This window comes from Colossoma macropomum, unplaced genomic scaffold (genome assembly GCF_904425465.1).
Source record: "Colossoma macropomum unplaced genomic scaffold, Colossoma_macropomum, whole genome shotgun sequence".
Classification (NCBI taxonomy): Eukaryota; Metazoa; Chordata; class Actinopteri; order Characiformes; family Serrasalmidae; genus Colossoma; species Colossoma macropomum.
This window is the reverse complement of record NW_023494786.1, coordinates 904,531-930,362: the sequence shown is the minus strand read 5'-3', so window position 1 is coordinate 930,362 and position 25,832 is coordinate 904,531. Positions and strand designations below refer to the sequence as shown.

Below are 25,832 nucleotides of genomic sequence, written 5' to 3'. Positions count from 1 at the left end.
GTGTGTCTGTGTGTGAGTGTGTCTGTGTGTGTGTCTGTGTGTGTCTGTGTGAGTGTGTCTGTGTGTGAGTGTGTGTCTGTGTGTGTGTCTGTGTGTGAGTGTGTGTCTGTGTGTGAGTGTGTGTCTGTGTGTGTGTGTGTCTGTGTGTGTGTGTCTGTGTCTGTGTGTGAGTGTGTGTGTGTGTGTGTGTCTGTGTGTGAGTGTGTGTCTGTGTGAGTGTGTCTGTGTGTGTGTCTGTGTGTGAGTGTGTGTCTGTGTGAGTGTGTCTGTGTGTGTGTGTCTGTGTGTGAGTGTGTGTCTGTGTGTGTGTGTGTGTGTCTGTGTCTGTGTGTGTGTCTGTGTGTGAGTGTGTGTCTGTGTGAGTGTGTCTGTGTGTGTGTGTCTGTGTGTGAGTGTGTGTCTGTGTGTGTGTGTGTCTGTGTGAGTGTCTGTGTGTGAGTGTGTGTCTGTGTGTGTGTGTGTCTGTGTGAGTGTCTGTGTGTGTGTGTCTGTGTGTGAGTGTGTGTCTGTGTGTGTGTGTGTCTGTGTGAGTGTCTGTGTGTGAGTGTGTGTCTGTGTGTGTGTCTGTGTGTGAGTGTGTGTCTGTGTGAGTGTGTGTGTGTGTGTGTGTGTGTGTCTGTGTGTGTGTGTGTCTGTGTGAGTGTGTCTGTGTGTGTGTGTCTGTGTGTGAGTGTGTGTCTGTGTGTGTGTGTGTGTGTCTGTGTGTGAGTGTGTGTCTGTGTGAGTGTCTGTGTGAGTGTCTGTGTGTGTGTCTGTGTGTGAGTGTGTGTAATGAATATCAATCATGGTTTTATATTGAAATCTTTCGTCATTAATATGAAGCTCCATATGGTTTGAAATGCTGTCTGTTCATTAGCAAGTGTTTATTACTGGAGACACTGATACACACAGACACACACACACACTCACAGACACACACACATGATGTGTTGGTGTGTTGTGTTGGTGTGTTGGTGTGTTGTGTTGATGTGTTAGTGTGTTGTGTTGGTGTGTTGATGTGTTAGTGTGTTGTGTTGGTGTGTTGGTGTGTTGGTGTGTTGTGTTGATGTGTTGGTGTGTTAGTGTGTTGGTGTGTTGTGTTGGTGTGTTGGTTTGTTAGTGTGTTGTGTTAGTGTGTTAGTGTGTTAGTGTGTTGTGTTGGTGTGTTAGTGTGTTGGTGTGTTCTGTTAGTGTGTTTGTGTGTTGATTTGTTAGTGTGTTGTGTTGGTGTGTTGTGTTAGTGTGTTGGTGTGTTGGTTTGTTGATTTGTTAGTGTTAGTGTGTTGGTGTGTTAGTGTGTTGGTGTGTTGATTTGTTAGTGTGTTGTGTTGGTGTGTTGTTTTGGTGTGTTAGTGTGTTAGTGTATTAGTGTGTTGTGTTGATGTGTTGGTGTGTTGTGTTGGTGTGTTGGTGTGTTGGTTTGTTAGTGTGTTGTGTTGGTGTGCTGGTGTGTTGTGTTGGTGTGTTAGTGTGTTTGTATGTTGGTGTGTTGGTGTGTTAGTGTGTTGTGTTGGTGTGTTGGTGTGTTGATGTGTTAGTGTGTTGTGTTGGTGTGTTAGTGTGTTGTGTTGGTGCGTTGGTGTGGATGTGTTAGTGTGTTAGTGTGTTGTGTTGGTGTGTTTATGTGTTAGTGTGTTGTGTTGGTGTGTTGGTGTGTTGTGTTGGTGTGTTAGTGTGTGGATGTGTTAGTGTGTTGTGTTGGTGTGTTAGTGTGTTGTGTTGGTGTGGTAGTGTGTGGATGTGTTAGTGTGTTGTGTTGGTCTGTTGGTGTGTTGGTGCGTTAGTGTGTTGTGTTGGTGTGTTAGTGTGTTGGTGTGTTGTGTTGGTGTGGATGTGTTAGTGTGTTGTGTTGGTGTGTTGATCTGTTAGTGTGTTGTGTTGATGTGTTAGTGTGTTGGTGTGGATGTGTTAGTGTGTTGGTGTGTTGTGTTGGTGTGGATGTGTTAGTGTGTTAGTGTGTTGTGTTGGTGTGTTGATGTGTTAGTGTGTTGTGTTGGTGTGTTAGTGTGTTGGTGTGTTGTGTTTGTGTTTTGGTGTGTTGTGTTGATGTGTTAGTGTGTTGTGTTGGTGTGTTGTGTTGATGTGTTAGTGTGTTAGTGTGTTGGGTTGTTGTGTTGGTGTGTTGATGTGTTGATGTGTTAGTGTCTTGTGTTGGTGTGTTGGTGTGTTGTGTGGATGTGTTAGTGTGTTGTGTTGGTGTGTTGTGTTGGTGTGTTAGTGTGTTGTGTTGGTGTGTTGATTTGTTAGTGTGTTGTGTTGGTGTGTTAGTGTGTTGGTGTGTTGATTTGTTAGTGTGTTGTGTTGGTGTGTTAGTGTGTTGTGTTGGTGTGTTAGTGTGTTGTGTTGGTGTGGATTTGTTAGTGTGTTGGTGTGTTGTTTTGGTGTGTTGGTGTGTTAGTGTGTTGGTGTGTTGTGTTAGTGTGTTGGTGTGTTGGTGTGTTGTGTTGGTGTGTTGTGTTGCTGTGTTGGTGTGGATGTGTTAGTGTGTTGTGCTGATGTGTTAGTGTGTTAGTGTGTTGGGTTGTTGTGTTGGTGTGTTGATGTGTTGATGTGTTAGTGTCTTGTGTTGGTGTGTTGGTGTGTTGTGTTGGTGTGTTAGTGTGTTGTGTTGGTGTGTTAGTGTGTTGTGTTGGTGTGTTGTGTTGGTGTGTTAGTGTGTTGGTGTGTTGATTTGTTAGTGTGTTGTGTTGGTGTGTTAGTGTGTTGTGTTGGTGTGTTAGTGTGTTGTGTTGGTGTGTTAGTGTGTTGTGTTGGTGTGGATTTGTTAGTGTGTTGGTGTGTTGTTTTGGTGTGTTGGTGTGTTAGTGTGTTGGTGTGTTGTGTTAGTGTGTTGGTGTGTTGGTGTGTTGTGTTGGTGTGTTGTGTTGGTGTGTTGGTGTGGATGTGTTAGTGTGTTGGTGTGTTGTGTTAGTGTGTTAGTGTGTTGGTGTGTTGTGTTGGTGTGTTGTTTTGGTGTTAGTGTGTTGTGTTAGTGTGTTGTGTTGGTGTGTTGGTATGTTGTGTTGGTGTGTTGTGTTGGTGTGTTGTGTTGGTGTGTTAGTGTGTTAGTGTTGATGTGTTGGTGTGGTGCGTTGGTGTGTTGTTTTGGTGTGTTGGTGTGTTGGTATGTTGTGTTGATGTGTTGGTGTGTTAGTATGTTGTGTTGATGTGTTGGTGTGTTAGTGTGTTGTGTTGATGTGTTGGTGTGTTGGTATGTTGTGTTGGTGTGTTTGTATGTTGTGTTGTGTTGGTGTGTTAGTGTTGATGTGTTGGTGTGGTGCGTTGGTGTGTTGTTTTGGTGTGTTGGTGTGTTGGTATGTTGTGTTGATGTGTTGGTGTGTTAGTGTGTTGTGTTGGTGTGTTGGTGTGTTAGTGTGTTGTGTTGATGTGTTGGTGTGTTGGTATGTTGTGTTGGTGTGTTGTGTTGGTGTGTTGTGTTGGTGTGTTAGTGTGTTAGTGTGATGTGTTGGTGTGGTGCGTTGGTGTGTTGTTTTGGTGTGTTGGTGTGTTGGTATGTTGTGTTGATGTGTTGGTGTGTTGTGTTGGTGTGTTGGTGTGTTGTGTTGATGTGTTGGTGTGTTGGTGTGTTGTGTTGGTGTGTTGGTGTGTTAGTGTGTTAGTGTGTTGTGTTGGTGTGTTGTGTTGATGTGTTGGTGTGTTGTGTTGATGTGTTGGTGTGTGAGAGTTCTGGTGCTTCTCTCATTGTGAATGTACACAGAAATAAACAGCACTGAGAGAAGGAGCTGAATGAGAGAGAGAGGGGGAGAGAGAGAGAGAGAGAGAAAGAGAGAGAGAGAGAGAGAGAGAGAGAGAGAGAGAGAGAGAGAGAGAGAGACTGACTTAATGAATAGACAGGAAAACAGCAGCACTAACGATAGAGCTGAATGAGTCGATATGACAGAGAGAGAGAATTAGAGCAGACGAGAGAGAGAGAGAGAGACAGAGCAGTGGAAATGAGAGAGAGAGCAAGAGAGAAGGAATGTCAAACAGGAGAAATAAAAGAGGAAAAGTAGGAAAGAGATCAAAGAAGATGTTGAGAGAGCGAGAGAGAGCGAGGAAGAGAGCGAGAGAGAGAGGGCGAAAAGGACAGACAAACTAAAGGAGGTAGTGAGAAGAACAGATAGAATTAAAAAGGCAGAGAGAAAGAAACAGCTTGAATAACAGAGGTGGAGAGAGAGAGAGAGAGAGAGAGAGAGAGAGAGAGAGAGGTAGAGAGAGGTAGAGACAGTGTTGTGTCAGGGTTCTCTCTGCTCTTCAACACTAACCCTGAAACTGATACCATGTTTATCACACGCAAAGAGGAGAAAAGAGAGTGACAATGAAGAGGAGAGAGGAAAAGAGCCTGAGAGAAGAGAGAGGGAGAGAAGAAGAAGAGAAAGAGAAAAGAAGAGAGAGAGAGAGATAGAGAGAGAAAGAGAGTTTAATTTGAGAGTTTTGACATTTTCTTATCTACAAATGCGTCGACTCCCATCATCTTCTCACCGAATGCGCAGTAACCGTGGCGACAGGCCCGCTTAACATGAGTGTGTGTCCCGATACGGCTCGCTGTGAATGGAGTGATAGAGAGAAATTGAGGGATAGAGGGATGAAGGGAAACATGCTGCTGGACATGGAGAGATTCTCTCTCTCACTCATATCAAACACTGCTCTCTCTACCATTATACATACATAGCAATTGAGAGAGCAGTGTTTGATGTATTTATGAGGTCTGTAAAAGTTAACCGACACATTAAATCATTTAATTATTCATTATTAATGATTATTATTAATGCATTTTCCTGGTTTGACCCTTCAGCCCAGCTGTAGTGCAGGCCGAAGGTATTGACTGTGTATATGTGCTACATATATATGTACGTAGTATAAACACGCTCAAAATAATGTGTTTAAACAAAAAAATATTGTTTGTTAAGAGTTAGAATTTAGCAAATAACACAAATATGTAGTTTTTATTCATTCCAAAAAACACTAACATTATAATAAATATGAATAACATTAATACAGTAAGCAGTGCTTTAACACACATACAGTCATCAGCCGATACCTGATCAATACTTCATTACATTCAATGAGACGTCGAGTAAATCTGTGTGAATCTGTCTGGAGGACAAACCTGGAACCAAACTTTGTTCTTCACACTAGATCAACTACATTTCTCAAAATTAGGAACCCTTGTTACTGTATGTTATGTAAGCATGCTCGTATTTGGTTAGTAATTCTGGTGACCTTAGCTGTAGTACAGTAATATTCAATCTACAAAACATTAAAACAATAAAAACGAATAAGTAATTAAGGTTGTCACTGTTCAGTAGCATTAATAGAAATCAATAGAATGCTCACAAATCAAACTTTCTCAATATAGGACTGAAAAGTCAGAAATATCAGAAACATCAGGTCCCACATCATATTTACTTACGTTTATTTAGAAAACCTCGTATTTCCAAAATGGTAACTTTACAGGAGAAGGAAAAAACCTACTTTAATTTTAATGGAAGTCAATGGAACCAGACTTTTTTCCATTTCATTTTGGGCCGTTTCCTTTGGTCCATTCATTATGAAATTTGCACACAATGTGAAGGACAACAGGCGTTTTCACATTATGTCAAAAAATGAAAAATGAAAAAAAGAGAGATACGAGGTTTCGTTCCATCAGCAGTGATATATATACTGATATATATATATATATATATATATATATATATATATATATATATATATATATATCTCTTCACTGTGTAAAGAGGAACTTCAAAATCATAACTTTACAGGAGAGGGAAAAAACACTCTTTTTATGTAAATTAATGTAAGGAGGTTTTATTCCAAGCAGTATTGGAGCAATTCTGTTGATCTATTTATCATGAATTTTTCATACATTGTAAATGACAGCTGTCGTGTTCAAACGATGTAGAAAAGTAAAAAACACAAAAATGATATTAATGAAATATTTGGGTTTGTTTGTTGATATAAAACATACTGATGATACATATATACTGCGTTTATGTTGGTTTGCATTCATTCTAATGGTGTATGGTGTGATTACAAGCATATTACACACATATATACATATACGTACAGTATTTATGATTTCAGTATTTCAGTCTACACTGCAGAAGTTATCATCAGGTAAAATAATAGCTGTTATTAATGTTGTGATTAATTCTGAGTGCTAGTGCAGATGTGTTTTCTCACAAGGTGACTTTCAGTGTCTCATTAACACAGAGTGATGAGCCTACGTTCCTCATAAGCACGCTTAGAACACATGATAGATGATAAATTCTGTGTGTGTGTGTGTGTGGGTGTGTGTGTGTGTGTGTGTGTGTGTGTGTGTGTGTGTGTGTGTGAATGTTGTGCTTCATTGTTAACCAGCAGTTCATCTTTGAGTCCTCAACCTTCAGCTTTATTGGCGAGGAGTCAGATATATTTACAGTATAAATATGCACACTTAAAAAAGATGGTTCTTCAGGGGTTCTTTAGTAAAGACAATAGTTCTATATAGAACCATGAACACTCAAAGAACCATTTGCATGCTTAAATTGTTCTCTGCCTGGTGAAATCGTTCTTCAGATTGACAGAGAATGCGCTGTATATGGTTCTATATAGCACCAAAAAAGGTTCTGCTATTGCTGCAATGTCCTGCTCTTGACAATAGCAGAACCCTTTTTGGTGCTACATAGAACCATTTCACCATGCAAAGAACCGTTCAAGCATTCAAATGGGTCTTTGAGTGTTCATGGTTCTAAATTAAAAGTACTGTCTTTACTATACATATATTATATATATAGTATAAACTGGACATTACTGCTGCGGTCAGGAATGGTCAGAATAAAAACAGTTCTCACTGGAAAAGAAAAAGCATTTCTAAATGAACGTGCAGTACTGAACTTTTACTTTGAGCATTTCAACGAAATCCACAAAGTTCAGTCTTAGAAGTTGGTTTAACATTTCCTGCTGCAGTCCCAAACACATTCAGTGGTGTTGAGGTTCAATATCTCAATATCTCAAATGATGCTAAAATTAAATTTACATCTAAATTTAATCTCAATATCTCAACTGATACTGAAATTAAATTTACCTTTAAATTTAATCTCAAAATCTCAATTGATACTGAAATTAAATTTACCTCTAAGTTTAATCTCAATATCTTAATTGATACTGAAATTAAATTTCCATCTATTTTTAATCTCAATATTTTAATTGATACTGAAATTAAATTCACATCCAAATTGAATCTCAATATTTAATTAATACTGAAATTAAATTTACATCTAAATTTAATCTCAAAATCTCAGTTGTTACTGTAATTACATATATACCTAAATTTAATCTCAAAATCTTAATTAATACTAAAATTAAATTTACCTTTTAATTTAATGTCAAAATCTCAATTGATACTGAAATTACATTTACATCTAAATTTAATCTCAAAATCTCAATTGTTACTGTAATTACATATATACTAAATTTAATCTCAAAATCTTAATTAATACTGAAATTAAATTTACCTTTTAATTTAACGTCAAAATCTCAAATGATACTGAAATTACATTTATATCTAAATTTAATCTCAATATCTCAATTGACATTGAAATTACATTTACATATAAATTTAATCTCAAAACCTCAATTGATACTAAAATAACATTTACATCTAAATTTTATCTCAAAATCTCAATTGATACTGCAATTACAGGGTTACACTGAGGCTAGTGAGCTTTAACTGCTGGATAGCTTTTACTGGTCAATACATGAAAAGCAATAATAGAAAGATTTAAAAAGATAACAAATCAAATTAAATCTCAGTATAATATATATATATATATATATATATATATATATATATATATATATATATATATATATATAAAACAGAGTTTACATTTCAATAAATATATGCAAATGCAATAATATAAATATAGGCTATTTAAATATATATCTACCATTGATCTTTAAAAACATCCACTGTTCATGAGAAAAGGTGGAGTCCTGTATTCAGGTGTTTATCAGAAAATTATTTTTTGTTCATGTCTGTGAAATTGTTATTGTGTGTGTGTTCTTGTTATTGTAATGAGTTATTGTAATCACTCATTCATGGATTATTGCATGTTTTAGATATTAAAGATCATTTATTTGCTGCAATTTTTTATGAATTATTTCTCACTCGTACCTCAGAAATCTTGTAAAAATTGTGGTAACTAGAAAAACGTTCTCTTCATCAAGATTTCAATATTTCTATTTCTAATTAAAATTTCTTATATCTATTCTATTCTGTTTCATTTTTAACTCTTCTTTTGTTTTTTGCTTCTTTTCTTCTCTTTACTCTTCAATTATTTTCTATTCTTCACTCTAGTTTTCTAGTTTCCTTTATCTTCCTTCTCTCTCTTTAGTCTTCCTTTCATTCCTTCTCTTCTTTTGTTCTTTTTAGTCCTATTATTTTCCATTCTTCTCTATACTCTTCTATTCTTTTATCTTCTTTCTTACTTTTTTACTCTTGTATTATTTTCTATTTTTGTCTATACTCATATTTTTTTTTAATCTTTTCTTTCCTTTTCTCCTGATATGATACATTTCTGTGAGGGTCTCTGAGGGTCTTATCCAATCAGCCGCGGGGTCAGGGATCCGAGACTGACAGTGAAGAACCAGGCAGGGTGGCTTGTGGGGCGTGTAAGGGCAGGGGTCAAAGGTCAGAGGGTTTTAGGGAGCATGGAAGTGGACGCTGTCCCGCAGTGTCACTGTGATCGCGCTGATGTGCCGACGTCAGCGAGACGCAGTGAAATACAATCAGGAGCTGACAGAGAGGACGGGACCGCACGAGTGTGTGTGTGTGTGTCTGATGTAAGGCCAGTGTAATCAACCCACAAACACACACACATACACACACTCACACACACACGCTGGTGTGCTCCAGCTCGGTGGCCTGTCGGTGCCAGCAGCTCCACAGGATGCTGTGTGTGTTTGCTGAGTGGATGAGGAGAGACGAGCACCGCACTTCACACTGATGATGATTCTGCTACCGCACACACACACACACACACACACACACACACACACACACACACATACACACATCTATATACATGCTTGCTAATATGTACACACATTCAGAGACACACTGCTCAGTAGGAAAGAGAACAATGATGTCTTTTTCTCTCATTGGCCAGCTGTTTGCTGTGCTGCTGATATGACACACTGCAAATATACCAAACACATTCCACACTGCAAATGCAAACATTCCACACTCCAAATGAAAACATTTCACACTCCAAATCAATACAAAACTGCAAATACTTTCATTCCGCACTGTAAACGCCAACATTCCACTCCTGCAAAAGTATTTTCCATACATGCAAATGCAAACATTCCAAACTGCAAATACAAACATTACACTCTGCAAGTACTTTCATTCCATTCTGCCAATGAATACATTCCACACTGCAGGTGCAAACATTCAATAGTGCAAGTGCAAACATTCCACACTGCAAATACTTTCATTCCACACTGCAATAATAACATTCCACATTGCAAATGCAAACATTGCAAACATTCCACAACTGCAAATAAATACATTCCACACTGCAAATGCAGACATTCCACAGTGTAAATACTTTCATTCCACAATGTGAATGAAAATATTCCACACTGCAAATACTTTCATTCCACACTGCAAATACAAGCATTACAAACCTGCAAATACAAACTTAGCACAATGCAAATTTAAATGTTTCACACCTGCAAATTCTCACATTCTGCACTGCAAATGCAAACGTTCCACACTGCAAACACTTTCATTCCACACTGCAAATGTAAACATTCACCACTGCAAATGAAAACGTTCCACACTTCAAATGGATACATTCAATACTGCTAGTGCAAACATTCCAAATACTGCAAATATTTTCATTCCACACCTGCAAATCCTTTCATTTCACATTGCAAATGCAAATATTCCGCATTGCGAATGCAAACATTCCTCAGTCCAAATTCTTTGATTCCACCCTGCAAATACAGACATTCCACAAAGCAAAAGTTTCAGACTGCAAACATTCAACAAATTTAAACATTCTACCCCACAAAAATTCCATACAGCAAACACTGTACACTACAAATGCAAACATTCCGTACTGCAAATATTTTAAACCACAAACATTCCACATTATAAATATTCCAATCTGAAAACATTCTACACTGAAAATACAAAACATCTCTGTGTTGTTTTATGCGGGAGACGTCTGGATACAAAATGAGGATTTATTAATAGTATTCATAATTAATGAAGAGTGCGTTTCTTGGACACGGTTGAGAATAGACACTGTAACCTGTTATCTTTTTTATTCAAACATTTGTTTTCTTAAAGCATATTCAGAGATTCTGGACTGGGTGAGTGTGTAAATTACATTCACAGGCCGGACGTTTAAACGTCCTTCCGCTTATCCAAAAAGCACTCGAGTTTGGTGAAGTGGATCAATGCCTGTCAGCTCCAGCCTATAAAATCAGAAGATCATTCATATGTAACACAGAGAAGGACGGGAACATAAGAGCTTTCGGAGATGATTTCTGAGAGAGAGAGAGTGTGTCTGAGTGTGTGTGTGTGTGTGTGTGTGTGTGTGTGTGTGTGTGTGTGTGTGTGAGAGTGTGTGAGAGGAGGAAGAATAGATCTCCTCCAGTGGCTCTCAGTCGCAGTGCTGCAGATTTTTTAGCATTTTGCCTCCTCTAGCACACCTGACTCAGCTCATGAGGGGGTTGACAATTACCTGATGAGTCGAATCAGTCGAGTTAAAGCAGGAAAAACACAAAAGACATACACGGAGTGCAGGGAATTCTGGGATACAGTTTGTTTTCTCTCAAAGGAGTCAGATGCAATCAATACAAAGTGTGTTTTTCTCCCTGTTTAAATCTGGACCTTGAATCCAGTTTCTGGTCTTGTATTTTGTAATCACTGGAAGGTCCAACACCGGATGGCTGATCACTTACATCAGCAGTTTAGTCAACGAACCGGGATTACAAAATCCAGGAAATTTTGCAAATGCAATACACTGTAAATACTTTCATTCCACAGTGCAGACGCAAACATTCCACACTGAGTACATACCACACTGCAAATACTTTCATTCCACACTGCAAATGAGTACATTCCACACTGCAAATACTTTCATTCCACACTGCAAATGAGTACATTCCACACTGCAAATACTTTCATTCCACACTGCAAATGAGTACATTCCACACTGCAAATACTTTCATTCCACACTGCAAATGAGTACATTCCACACTGCAAACACTTTCATTCCATACTCCAAATGAGTACATTCCACACTGCAAATACTTTCATTCCACACTGCAAATGAGTACATTCCACACTGCAAATACTTTCATTCCACACTGCAAATGAGTACATTCCACACTACAAATACTTCATTCCACACTGCAAATGAGTACATTCCACACTGCAAATACTTTCATTCCACACTGCAAATGAGTACATTCCACACTGCAAATACTTTCATTCCACACTGCAAATGAGTACATTCCACACTACAAATACTTTCATTCCATACTCCAAATGAGTACATTCCACACTGCAAATACTTTCATTCCACACTGCAAATGAGTACATTCCACACTGCAAATACTTTCATTCCACACTGCAAATACTTCCATTTTGCACTGAAAATGCAAATATTCCACATTTCAAATTAATACATTCCTCACTGCACAGCAAAACATTCCACAGTGCAAACACTTTCATTCCACACTCAAATGAGTACATTCCACACTACAAATACTTTTATTCCACACTGCAAATGCAAACATTCCAAACTTACAAATACAAACTGTTCTCGCTGGAAATGAATACATTCCCCACTACAAATACTTTCATTCTGCAGTGCAAATGCAGACAATCCAGACCTCAAATCAGTTGAATTAAAGCAGGAAAAACACAAAAAACATACAGGCAGTGCAGGGAATTCAGGGATACAGGTTGTTTTCTCTCGAGGGAGTCAGATGCAATCAATACAACATGTGTTTTTCTCCAGTTCTCTCTTTAATAAGTAGAGTGATGAATTTAGTTGATTCAAAAGTGCGTTGAATCATTTCATCAAGCGAATCATTCATTCAAATCATTTCCACAAATATATTCCATCCTCACAGCTGCCTTTCACTTTACCGATGGTAATATTTGCACTAGTGAACAAATGATTATTTAAAAAATGAAAAATGTACATGTCGGTAACTCTAAGTTCATTTTTATTTAAAATAATCATCATATTTAAACACAATACTCATTGTTAACTTGGACGCTAAGGGGTCAAAAAAACACCTAATGGAAAATTGTCCAATCAGGATTGTTTTCTCCGTGGTGTCTAGGCAGATTCAGCCAAGCAAGCTCTCCCATTGGTTAGGACTTCAGGAGGTGGACTGAAGGCCTCACGTGTTAGATTAGCACCTACATAATTGGGAATAAGTTTGATTTACAACAGGACTGATTTAAAAAAAGACCAGAGGCCGAATTCAAAGAACTCGCAAAGGTTCTTAAGACAAACACTAAAAAGAAAACATTTAAGATTAATGTTTAAAATGTTCAAGAAAACCACTTCTTCATAGAATGTTTCTTAAGAAAATAATTAAGTAAAATTTTAATTAGTTATTTGAAGACTAACAATTTATCACCACTTCTTTCTTAAGAATGAAGTTAAGAAAAACACATTTCGGAAGATTTTCTTTCTTAAGACATTTTCGTGAATCCGGTCCGAGAAGTCTTCAAATCTGGACCTCGAATCCAGGGCCAGTTTCTGCTCCTGGATTTTGTAATCACGGTTAGTTAACTGCTAATGCACGTGATTGGCCATGTAGTGTCGTACCTTCCAGTGATTACAAAATCCAAGACCAGACAGTGGATTCAAGCTCCAGATTTGAAGAACTCCGCTCCTGGATACATCACCGACTATGAATAGCATCCAGGTTCCAGGTGGTTGTTAGGAATGGAAAACATCAGCGGCAGCAGCAAGACTCTTTGTTGAAGTCGATACATAAAAGCTCAAACAAATATTAACGTCTTTTACATGCTTTACATAAAACAGAAAATATCTTTTACAAGCTTCAAATGTTTGTGTTTAATCTAGAATAAAAAGTGTTAGCTTAGCGCAGATATGCATTTAGAAATTAGAATCATCAGAAGGTGTTTTTATTTGCTTTTGTTCCATGTCATTTCAGAATTTTTTAAGGATGCACTATCGTGATATAGGAATAATATCGATATGCAGATAATTGCTTGAAAAAGATAATGAGCATTGGGTATTTGACCAATATTTCCAAACAATATCTGATGACGTGTTTATTCTTCAAGGGTTCTTTAGTAAAGGCAATGGTTCTACATAGAAAAATGAGTTCTCAAGGAACCGTTTGCATGCTTAAAGGGTTCTCTGCATGGTGAAATGGTTCTTGAGATTGATGGAGAATGTGTTTATGGTTCTATTTAGCACCGAAAAGGGTTCTGCTATTGCTACAAGCTTGACACTGTAATAATAGAAGCACCCTTTTTGGTGCTGTATATAACCATAAACACATTCTCCTGAAGAACTATTTCACCATGCAGAGAACCCTTTAAGCATGCAAACGGTTCTATATAAAACTCATGGTAAAAGCAGTGGTTTACTTAGAATATCCATGGTAACTCATGGATACTCTGAGTAAACCATTGCTTTTAATATGGAACCCTTGAAGAACCATGTTTTTACCTGGAACAGCAGAATGTTTAGGTGACGCTGGGTTACTGCACTAAAATATTATTTTATTCATTTTACTGCATGTATAACTCTACAGAAGTAGAAGGAATAATAATAATAATAATAATAATAATAATGATAATAATAATAATAATAACACTTATACTACTCTGTAATGCTGGCGTGACGTGATGTGACGTGGTCCCAGTTTCTACAATTTATAAATGTTTATGTATCGTATCAGCAGATATGTACATAAAAAATATCGGATATCATATCGGCATCGGCCGATAAATTGGTGCATCCCTTTTTTTTTCCAAACTGAAGGCTTGGCTCTAATGCACACTCTGACTACACTCACTGTGCTGTGTTTTTCCAGTAAATGTTAGTGTTGATTGGAATATCCCGTGGTGGACAGAGAGAGCATCTAGCACAGGGGTGTCAAACTCAACCACTAAAAGAGCCACATTAAAAAATCTCAACAAATCTGTGGGCCACAGAAGGAAGATGTTTTTATTAAATTTTAATTAATGTTGTGCTGTAATCCGAACCGGCCACTGTTTATTCAAAATATGCAAAAACGTCAACAGTGAAATATCGGCACTTGTAGTAGACCTTGAAATATTGCATGAATACTTGAAAAATTCCAAATGTAAATCTTGTCAGGACATAAGATTAGGTTTTTTGCTTGAACTCGACACCTGGCATCCTTTCTTTGCTGAACGTTCATTAAGGCCTAAACTCAGTTTCTGAGCTGCTGAGCTGATGTTAAGTGTTGATGTTGGTTGAACTGCAGCTGAAATGCAGCTGGTGTGTTTGGTGATATGACTGGTGTGGAACTGTGTAGAATTAAGGTGTAACCGCTGTCCCATAGATTGTTGTTGAGGTAGAAGAGTCGGAGCGCACAATGCATTGCATTGCATGCTGGGGACTGTAGAGCAGCGCATTGAGAAACAGGCTAATATTAACAGAAAATTAAAACACTTTTGCAGGCCGGATGAGACTGTGTGACCCACAGGCCTTGCGTTAGATACATGGGGTCTAGGAGAGGATCTGTGACTGTATATCTCTGTTGGGGGGCTGCAGACTGTGTTGAGGGAGAGCCGTCTGTCCGACTGTAGAGAAGAAGAGTGAGCACCGTCTCGGGTCATTACTGGTTTAATTAGCGTTAATGTTAAATAAGCGCTGCCGTCCTTCACGACCATCAATTATGAATCTCTGACTGAGAGTGTGTGTGTGTGTGTGTGTGTGTGTGTGTGTGTGTGTGTGTGGTTTTGTTATTTAATTGCATGTGTGTGTTTTAAATGCAATCCGAGAAGCTGTTGGACTTTTGCAGATTTTAATTCTCTCTCTCTCTCTCTCTCTCTCTCTCTCTCTCTCTCTCTCTCACTGTCTCTCTCTCTCTCTCACTGTCTTACTCTTTTATTCTGCCTGTCTATCTGTCTCTCTTTCTTTTTTCTCTGTCGTTCTCATTCTCTCTTTCACTCTCTTTCTCTCTCTCTCTCTCTTTCTCTCTCTGTGCTGTTTATCTAATGGATGTTTGGGCAAATATAAAATTGTTATCATTTTTATGAAAATTAAACTGACAAAGATAAAACATAAAGCAAGAGAGAAAGGAGAGGGAAGTTGAGAGAGAGAGAGAGAGAGAGAGAGAGAGAGAGAGAACAAGAGAAGAAATGAGAGAGAGAGACAGAGAGAGAGAGATAGAGAGAGAGCCGGGGGAGAGAGATATTGTTATTGTTGTTGGCTTGTTGTCTCGGCGTTATTGTGCTGTGGTTATAATATTATACTTAATACAGTCTCACCAATAAAACTACACTGAACTGAACAGAGAGAGAGTAAAAGAAGGATACAGAGAAAGACGAGAGAGGGACAGCCGAGGGAGAGTGAAGAAGAGGTGAAAGAGAAATGAGAGAGACGGAGGGAAAGGCGAGATGAGAATGTGTCTGTGTGTGTAAAGTAGATCAGTGTTTCTCTCTGACGTCAGGAATAAATACAGTACAGTTTACAGTTCACTATCAATTTACTGATACACACACTGTCACTGACTGAGTGTGTGTGTGTGTGTTTGCAGGTGTGCAGATGTGTGTGTGTGACTGAGGGTGTGTGTGAAAATGTGTGTGTGTGTGTGTGTGCGCAGATGCATGTGTGTGCAGGTGTGTGTGTGTGTGTGTGCAGGTGTGTGTGTGTGTGTGTGTGTGTGCAGGTGTGTGTGTGTGTGTGTGTATTGTGTGTTCAGGTGTATGTGTGTGTATTGTGTGTTCAGGTGTGTGTGTACAGGTGTGGTCTTTATCTGCAGGTTCAGTCAGAGGTCAGAGCTGGTCGTTTGTGTTTACACAGCAGATTTAGTCTCTGAGTGACAGAAGCGTCAGAAGGAGAGAAAAGACGCAGAAATAAAACGTAAAGTGAATATTCGATGAATCACGTAGCACTAAAAGAAAAACAGAGGAGAAAGTGTTGTGGATGTGACTCGGGGGCTCGTTCACCTGAGAGTGAAGGTAAATTGTGCGTGCTGGGGCATTATTTTGTAGTTAAATGGGCTGCACTGAGCTGATGCGCTGCCGCTGTGTCACCATGGCGACACACCTGCCCCTCCGGGGGCAGTTTGCTTTCTGACTTGTTCGGGTTGTTGTTGTGGCATCTAATGGGCCATTATCCAATCACAGAGGTCTAGACAAAGCAGAGCTTGTCTGATTGGCCGAGTTTTGGCTGGAGGCCATGTGGCCTGAGCTTGTGTCAACAGTAAAAAATAACATAAAAAATCTATAAATCTGTAAATATTGCTAAATTGAAGGTTTTAAACTGGACTAACAAGCAACCCTAACCAATTTAAAACTCTAATTACCCCTGATCAAAGGGTCTGTTGAATTTGTATGTTCTTTACATGAACTTCAAATAAAAGTAAAAATTAAACAACATTGTTTAATTCAGAGACTGATTGCAGAAGTAATGACTTTTATTTTGACTTTGTACAAAAGCTGCTTCTGTTATTTAGCTGGAAACCTAAGAAGCTGCCAAAAGCTAGTGGTAGCCACTATACCTATTCATACATTTGAACTGTGTGTGTGTGTGTGTGTGTGTGTGTGTGTTACATCTTTGTACGAACCAATTCCAAACAAATAAAAACAGAAAAAAATGACCTTGACAGTATTTAAATAGTACAAAGACAAGATATGTGATGGTTTATCTAGTCAACTTCATTGTTTTTTGTACATTTTTACTTATTCTTAAATGTCTTCAATACATTCCAAGTTGAAACAGCAGCAATTTGAGACCGAAATGTTCAAAAAACACCTTAAACAGGTGATGCAATTATACTATGGTATAAAAAAGAGCTTCCAGGAAAGGCCGAGTACTTCATGAGCGAGGTTAGATCGAGGGCCAAAATGCATCAGTCTCCAATAATGTAAAATTGACCTACTATGCCAATTTTCTGTGTTCATAATTTTATTTTTGGGGTCTAGAACAGATTTACAGCTTCAATGTTCCAAAACACATTATGTTCCTCAGACTGTTCATCTCTATTCACCCTCTGTCTGAAACGCTCTGTTAGAGCTCCTGTGTCTTTAAGCCCCGCCTCCTGAAGAGTCCAGCACGCTCTGATTGCTCAATTCACCCACTCTGTTCTGATTGGTCGCCCCCCCCCAGAGCTATACAGAGATGTATCTGTATACTATAAAATATAGTATTATGTCATAATATATCATAGTGTATTGCAATGAATTGTAATGTATCATATTGTATCATACTGTATAATATAGTAGTGTATCATAATCTATCATAGTGTATTGCAGTGCATCTTAAAGTATCATATAACGTAGTGTATAATATAATCTTATGTCGTAATATATACGTAGTGTATTGCAATGGATCATTATGTATCGTATCCTGTCATACTGTATAATATAGTATTATATCATAACGTATCATAGTGTATTGCAATGCATCATAACATATCCTTTTGTATCTAATTGTGTAATACAGTATTATATCATAATCTGTCGTAGTGCATTGCAATGCATCATAATATATTAGATCGTACTGCATAATGTATCATAATTTGGCAGAGTGTATAGCAGTCATCGCATAACATCATTAAATATAGTATTGTATTGCAACACGTTTTAATGTATTGTATTGTAGCATTTTGTACTGTATTGTTGTATCGTCACTATATTAGTGTCTAGTGTGTGAGTTTGAGCTTTTATTTTAAAATGATACTTTTATAATACTGAATGCTGTAATGAAGTCAATATGAAAACATTAAGGTATTATCCTAATGCAGTGTTTTATCCACTCATTATTTTTTTGCTGCATTATAAACTGTGTAGATCTAAGATTCCACTTTATTGAATCAAATTATGAATTTTGTGAATTTGCTGGTTTTACAGTGTTATCTATGCGTTTGTGTGTTACATTGTGTTACACTGTTTTTGTGTGTGTGTGAGGTAATGTGTTTGTGGTGAGCCTGGCGTTTGCGGACCTACTGGTGGTGTGTTATCCGTACCCGCTGGTCCTCCACGCGATGCTGCATGCGGGCTGGTTGCCGGGGGAGACAGAGTGTAAAGTGAGTGGTTTCCTGATGGGGGCGAGCGTGATCGGCTCCATCTTCAACATCACCGCCATCGCCATCAACCGCTACTGCTTCATCTGCCAGGCCAGCAGGTACAACCTTCCCTCCAAAGTTCAGTCTTAGAAGCTGGTTGATCATTTTCTGAAGTAATGAAACACTTTCAGTGATGTTGAGGTCTGGACTCTGGGGTGGTCAGTCCATTGTTCAGCTTCTTTGTTTGATATGTCCGTCTCCTTTTCTCAGTGAGGTTCTTCTTGATCAGCTACATATCCTTTCAGACCCACAGCGCTGAGTCGTCTTCTCACAGTGGAAGGATGGACAGAAACACCTGTGGATGTTTTCAGATCTGAAGCAGCTTGATTTTCTCCTCTCTCTCAGAGATGAAAGCTTTAAGTGCTGTTTATCTGTTGGGGGCGGTTTTGGTGTCTAGCAGGTTTTCCAGGTGGTTGTTAGGAGTAGGGGCTGCACCTACTAGTCGGCTAGTCAATTTGTTGATTTTACTGCTCGGCGATGACTCTTAAAGCTTCACTGATTGTGACACTAACAACATGGATGCCTCGGAGGAGCCTGAGGTGATTTCAGGGTCTATATCCCAGGTTTCCTGAAGCAATCCAGGACTCTTTGGAAAGGGCACATCATGCTCTACTGACCTGTGGAGTTTGGCTTCATCACAGATTTTCACTTGTTGCAAAGCATTTCTTCTCCTGTGGTTTTATTCATTACGCCATCAGTGATTAGTCAACATCGACTCAATGTTCATTTCATAACTATTGACTTTAAAAAAATCTGGGGACATGCAGCCCCATTTTCTGAAACTTCAGTTTTGGAAACTCCTTTTTCACTTGGAATGGAACTAGTTACTACCCACCTGTGGTGGTCATGTAATTAAAGTCTTTAAATACAACAAATCCAGGGTTTAGAGCTGAAGCCATGGTCATTTTTGTTAATTTTCTGTGCATGTATTCTTTGAAAATGATACTGTATTGGTGGATTGTCTCAGGTATGAAAAGGTATATGGACGCGCCGGGACCTCAGTGCTGCTTATCCTGGTCTGGGTTCTGACAGCCATCGCCATCCTGCCCAACCTTGCGCTGGGCTCACTGACCTATGACCCCCGAGTCTACTCCTGCACCTTCAGCCAGACGGCCAGCGCAGGATACACCATTGCCGTGGTGACCGTCCACTTCTTGCTGCCTATTGCTGTGGTCACATTCTGCTACTTGAGGATCTGGGTTCTTGTGCTACAGGTCTTTAACCTCTTTTTGCATCAAAACTATACGTTAGCTGTGTGTGATATTTTAAAATGTCAATCTAGGACAATTTGTTTCCTAGCTAGCCCCCTCATTTAACAATGTATGTAACTGCAATGAAAAACGAAGTTTTGTCACAGATAAAATCTTGGTGTTTTGTTGCAGTTTTTGAGTGTATGTCTGCCTTAAATTGCATTACATTGCAGGTGAGGAGGCGGGTCACCAGTGACGTGAGGCCACGCCTTCGGCCCAGCGAGCTGCGGCACTTCCTCACCATGTTTGTTGTCTTCGTGCTTTTCGCCGTCTGTTGGGCGCCGCTGAATCTGATTGGCCTGGCCGTGGCCGTGGACCCACCAAGGGTGGCACCAATGGTGCCCGACTGGCTCTTTGTGGTCAGCTACTTCATGGCATACTTCAACTCGTGCCTGAACGCCGTGGTCTACGGACTCCTCAACCAGAACTTCCGACGGGAGTACCGTCGCATTTTGCTTTCTCTCTGCAAGCCCCGCCTTTTCCTGCAGGAAACATCCAGGGGTGGCACGGAGCGCAGCAACAAGCAGTCACCTGGGAACAACAACAACGACCAGCCAAAAGCAGAGACAATTTAACGTTCTATAGGTTAGAACAGACCGCGCCTTCAATCTGTGGTTGAAGTGACAGCAGGGCCGAGGCTAGAAATCCCAGAACCCATAAAGTGACACAGAAAAAGATACAATGGTTTCTGTAATCCCAGGCATGTTCCAGGGCTAGCTCTTGGCCTCTTGAATCATTCCCTCAATGCACCATTCGAGAGGGATCTTAAAAATAAAGGTGCCAAAAGTGGTTCTTCTGAGCAATAGAAGCAAACTATTAGTTTACTAACGAACTTTAGATATTTGTAAATGAGATTTGTGAGTCTGAAGGACCTTTTTCAAAGATTTTCAAAGGTTCAAAAACCTTGACACAAGCTGAAGGTTCTAACCTATTGAATTGTTTTTCTAGGGCTGCATGTCCAAGCCAAGAACCATTTAGGAACCTTTGTTTTTAAGAGTCTATATGGTTAGAGGAACCTAATGGTGCATCCAGCCACTTCATGGCGTGCTTCAACTCGTACCTGAATGCTGTGGTCTACAGGCTGCTACACCAGAACTTCCACCGAGAGTTGCATCGTGTCCTGCTTCCCCTGAGTAAGCAAACATTCAAGAGCAGTGAAGAAAAACAGTTTAGGAACAACAACAAGGTGGAAATTATTTAATGCGGCAACAGAGTTACATTCGCGAGTGCCATTCGTGACTCGCAAGCAAGCAATCTACCTTCACTTTGCAATCTCTGCTTGATATATGAAGAACGGTAGCAAGAGGTGGGTAGCTTCAAACCACTCTCAAGAATAAGTATTGTAATATCAGTGAAATAATGGCTGAAGTCAAAGCTACCCAAGACCTCACCATACGGTTAGAGCTTCACCGTAAATAGTTGTGGGTATAGGAGCCTTAATTACATTTGTGAGCAGAGATGATACCTTCAATCTGTGGTTGAAGTATGAGGAGTGATTCTCAGAGGTGGGTAGGGTAGCCTTAACCTGGCCTCAAAGTTTTGTAACCTCAAAAACATAAAGACCCAAGTTGGTGAAACTGCATTCATGACAACTGGGAATGTTTTTACTCAAAAGCTGTTTGAGGTTGGCAAGAAATGTCACTCACAGTAAGTTAGCATTTTTTTGGCTACCATATGAATCTAAAAGCCTACTACACTCCCAAGATCTTAAAGCAGTGGTCACTAGTCCTGTTCTTGGAGATCTACCTTCACGAAGGATTTTCACTATCAACCTTGATTGAAGATCTCCAAGATCTTGAAGCAGTGGTCACTAGTCTTGCTTTTGGAGATCTACCTTTACGAAGAGTCCACTGTCAACCCTGATTGAAGATCTCCAAAATCTTGAAGTAGTGGTTACCGGTCCTGTTCTTGGAGATCTACCTTCATTAAGAGTTCACCATCAACCCTGACTGAAGATCTCCAAGATCTTAAAGCAGTGGTCACCAGTCCTGCTCTTGGTGATTTACCTTCATGAAAGGTTCACTTTCAGTCCTAATTGAACACAAATAATCAATTTAATTTGTTGGATCAAGCAAGTTAAATTTGGGATATATCTGAATTCTGCTGGAAGGAAGATCTCCAGAAGTTGGGCTGGTGACCACTATCTGTCATATCACAAACAGAAACTTGATAATCTTCTTTAAAACCTTGTTGGAGGTCCCTTCTTTTCCATTCAAATGCCAGAGAATTCCCAGTTCAAAGTCATGAATGTGCTATAAAAGTAGCTAAAAGCAGCAAAAGGAGGAGTTCCTTGTTACTTACAATTGTAAGAATATCTGTGGTGATCAAATTTGGTCAAATTTGGGGAGAGTAGCCTAAAGGTGCATTCAGATGGTGCTCATCAACTTATAAAGTTGGAAAAATTGTAAACATGTAAACAACACATCTGTCCACTGGGATGGACTGGTACCGGTTTGGTGTACCGTGTAACAGAGAATGTACTGGCTGGTAAAATGTTGTAACCTGTAAACACGGGTAACATGACATTACAGTTAACAATGAAGTAAATGTAGCTACTCACCTCTGGAAGGGCAGTAAAGTTTCATCACAGGATACAGAATGTAGAGATGGAAGGTTGTAGGAGGGATCAGGTGTTTCAGCCGCAGGGTTTCTGCCAAATTTCATTAGTTTAATAGCTCCATATAATGCTGATACACTTTTCTGACAGATATACTAGTCAAAAAGGCTCAGAGAGAATGACTGAGTGATTGAGAGAGTGAGAGTGAGTGTGCGAGAGAGTGCACACCGGTAACACTTTATTTTGATGGTCCACTGCAGATGCTTCAAAGATTCTCAATTCATCTCAATTGTCCTTCTACCAAATATCTATTAAATACACCTTGAACTTTCCCCAAATTGAAACCTAATCCTAGTCCTAAATTTAACCTCAACTGAAAATCTAAACCTAATCCTAACCCTAACCTTAATCTCAACCAAAAACCCAAACCTGATGCTTACCTTAGCCTTAACTAAAACCTAAATCTAGTCTTACAATCAACTCAAAATCTAAACCTAATCCTGAACCTAACCTTAAGATCAACTCACAAACTAATCCTAAACCTGAGCTTAACTTCAACCTAAAACCTAAACCTGATCCTAAGCCTAAACCTAACTAAACCTTACCTTAAACTCAACCTAAAACCTGAACCTAAACCTTACATTAGCCCTTAACCCAAAATCTAATCCTAACTTTAAATTCAATCTAAAACCTAAACCTTACCTTCAACCAAAACTTAATTCTTTGCCTGATCTTAACCTCCACCAAAAACCTAAACCTACTCCTTACATGAAGCTAAATCTAATCTTAAAAATGACTTTAACCAGAAACCTAACCCTAACCTAAACCAAAAATTAAAAACTAATCCTAAACCTACCTTAACCAAAAACTAAACCTTTTCCTAAACCTAACCTTAACCTCAACCAAAAACTATTCCCAAACCAAACTTTAACCTTAACTAAAACCTTACCTTAAGCTCAACCTAAAACCTGAACCTAAACCTTACCTTAAGCTCAACCCAAAACGTAATCCTAAACCTGATATTAACCTCAACCCAAAACCTGAACTTACTCCTAAACCTTACCTTAAACTAAAAGTTAATACTAAACTTGATCTTAATCTCCATCCAAAACCATATTGTATACCTAACCTTAACCTCAATCTAAAACTAAAAGCTAATCCTAAACCTAACCTTAACCTAAAACTAAAAACTAATCCTAAACCTAACTTTAACCTCAACTAAAACCTAACTTTACCTTGAGCTTAACCTAAAACTTGAACCTAAACCTTACCTTAAACAAAACTTAATCCTAAACCTGATCTTGACCTCAACCCAAAGCCTAAACCTGATCCTAACCTTAACCTCAACCTAAAATCTAAATCTACTTCTAAATGTGACATTATCCTCAAACCAAAATTGAAATCTAATTCTAAATGTAACCCTAAACTTAACAAAAAACTAAACCTAACTAATCTTAAAAATAACTTTAACCAAAAACCTAAACCTAACCTTAAACTCAACCAAAAACTGAAAATTAATCCTAAACCTAACCTTAACTTCAACCCAAATCTAACCTTAAACTCAACCCAAAATCTAAAGTTAATCCTAAACCTGATCTTAACCTCCATCCTACACCTAAACCTTATCCTAACCCCAACACTTCCTCAACCTAAACCTAATCCTAATCCTCAACTTACAGTGGTTTTAAACTTTAACCACTATTAAAGTTTAAACCCACTTTAGCAACTATTTGTAGGTAGCGAGTCGTATGAAACATCATAAAGAGCTTGTTAAGCTAACAACAAATAAGCAACGTTATTCCGAAAGACCATCACCTGTTCTGTATATATTTCAGTTCAAATGATATTGTTTAACTTGATCACATGCTATGTTTTCTGTGTTACGATTGGCTGTTAGTTTCATGTAGGTTTCAAGTGTTTATGGTTGTGCGAAAGTTTCACCAGACTAACACTCACTCTAACCCTAACCCTAACCTTAACCTCAACCTAAAGTCTAAACCAAACCTTAATCCTGACCTCAACAATACTGCTAATAATTAGCAAGATTTAGCAGATGGTTTGGTAACAATTTTGAGCATTTCTAGGCCAGCTGGAGGCCATCAAAATAAAGTCTGACCAAAACATCCCACAGATGCTACTTAACCAGTCTCAACCGGTCTGCCTTCACTGTGTAATTCAAAAATGTCCAACACTATCCCCTTCCTCAACTTTAAAACAGTAGGCACAACCATTAGCGATGCTAATGGCATTTAGAGCCCAGCCTTAGAGCATTGTTTGTCCAACACTCGGTAAAACAAGCCATTAACTCGGCACAAATGCGCTGGTTAATATTCTATAATTGCTCCAGTTTAGTTTTACGACTCTTTTGGTCTCTGAAAAAAACTACACAGCACTCAGAAAGCAAGAAATAAAAGGGTTTGTAGTAGCTGGAACAGAGAAACAGGCACTGTAATGCACTTATTCTCAAACACTCTGATCTCTCAGTGCTGCAGCTGCCCTCACCAGACACGTCCGTCAAAGACACAGTCCGGTTTGTTCATTTGTTTTCCGCACTTGGTCGTGACATTCATCATGTTTCCCATTAAGAGATGTTTTTAAGGTGTTTACAGACCAAATCTACCGTGACAAGAACAGTAAAATAGGAAAATGTTGTACATTAACTGGCCACTTTATCAGAAACCCCAACCTTGTACTTCCACTCACTGGCCGCTTTATTAGAAACACCTTTCTTGTACTTTCACTCACTGGCCACTTTATGAGAAACACCAACCTTGTACTTCCACTCACTGGCCACTTTATTAGAAACACCCCCATTGTACTTCCAATAACTGGCCACTTTATTAGAAACACCTTCCTTGTACTTTCACTAACTGGCCACTTTATTAGAAACACCTACCTTGTACTTCCAATAACTGGCCACTTTATTAGAAACACCTTCCTTGTACTTCCACTAACTGGCCACTTTATTAGAAACACCTACCTTGTACTTCCACTAACTGGCCACTTTATTTGAAATGCCTTCCTTGTACTGGCCACTTTATGAGAAACACCTTCCTTGTACTTTCACTCACTGGCCACTTTATTAGAAACACCTTCCTTGTACTTCCACTCACTGGCCACTTTATTAGAAACACCTACCTTGTACTTTCAAAAACTGGCCACTTTATTAGAAACACCAACCTTGTACTTCCACTAACTGGCCACTTTATTAGAAACACCTACCTTGTACTTCCAATAACTGGCCACTTTATTAGAAATACCTACCTTGTATCTCCACTAACTGGCCATTTTATTAGAAACAAACAACTTGTACTTCCACTCACTGTCCACTTAATTAGAAACACATTGTAATTCCACTCACTGGCCACTTTTTTAGAAACACCCACCTTTTACTTCCACCCACTGGCCACTTTATTAGAAACATCTACCTTTTTAGTCCACTGTATACTCTACAGTTACAGACTGTAGCTTCGTATATCATGCATTATTGCTCAGTTTCTGACCACAGAACTGCTGTTGGCCCAATATAATTTGGGCCGTGGTCCATTCTCAGCACAGCAGTGATTCTAGGGTGTTAACATACATTAGTGTCACTGCTAGGTTGACTCAAAACCATCCAGACAAGAGTGGCTCTGTAGTCTGATGAAGTGGCCAGTATTGCGGTTGTGTAGCGATGTTGCTGTTGACCTGGTTGGGGTTACGATAATGACTGACGGTGGCTTTCTTGTTACAGTAATGACTCT

At 39.0% G+C, this 25,832-nt stretch overlaps 1 protein-coding gene across 1 annotated transcript in view; it reads left to right on the top strand.

The window, feature by feature from the left end:
* Nucleotides 1-20,107, top strand: part of mtnr1ba (melatonin receptor type 1Ba) — a 21,797-nt gene extending 1,690 nt beyond the window's left edge. Inside the window, exons 2-4 of the mRNA XM_036598260.1 lie at nt 18,125-18,341; nt 19,250-19,496; nt 19,706-20,107. Coding sequence (XP_036454153.1) covers nt 18,125-18,341; nt 19,250-19,496; nt 19,706-20,107 — 866 coding nt within the window. The remainder of the gene's footprint in view (nt 1-18,124; nt 18,342-19,249; nt 19,497-19,705) is intronic.
* The last annotated feature ends 5,725 nt before the right edge of the window (nt 20,108-25,832 follow it).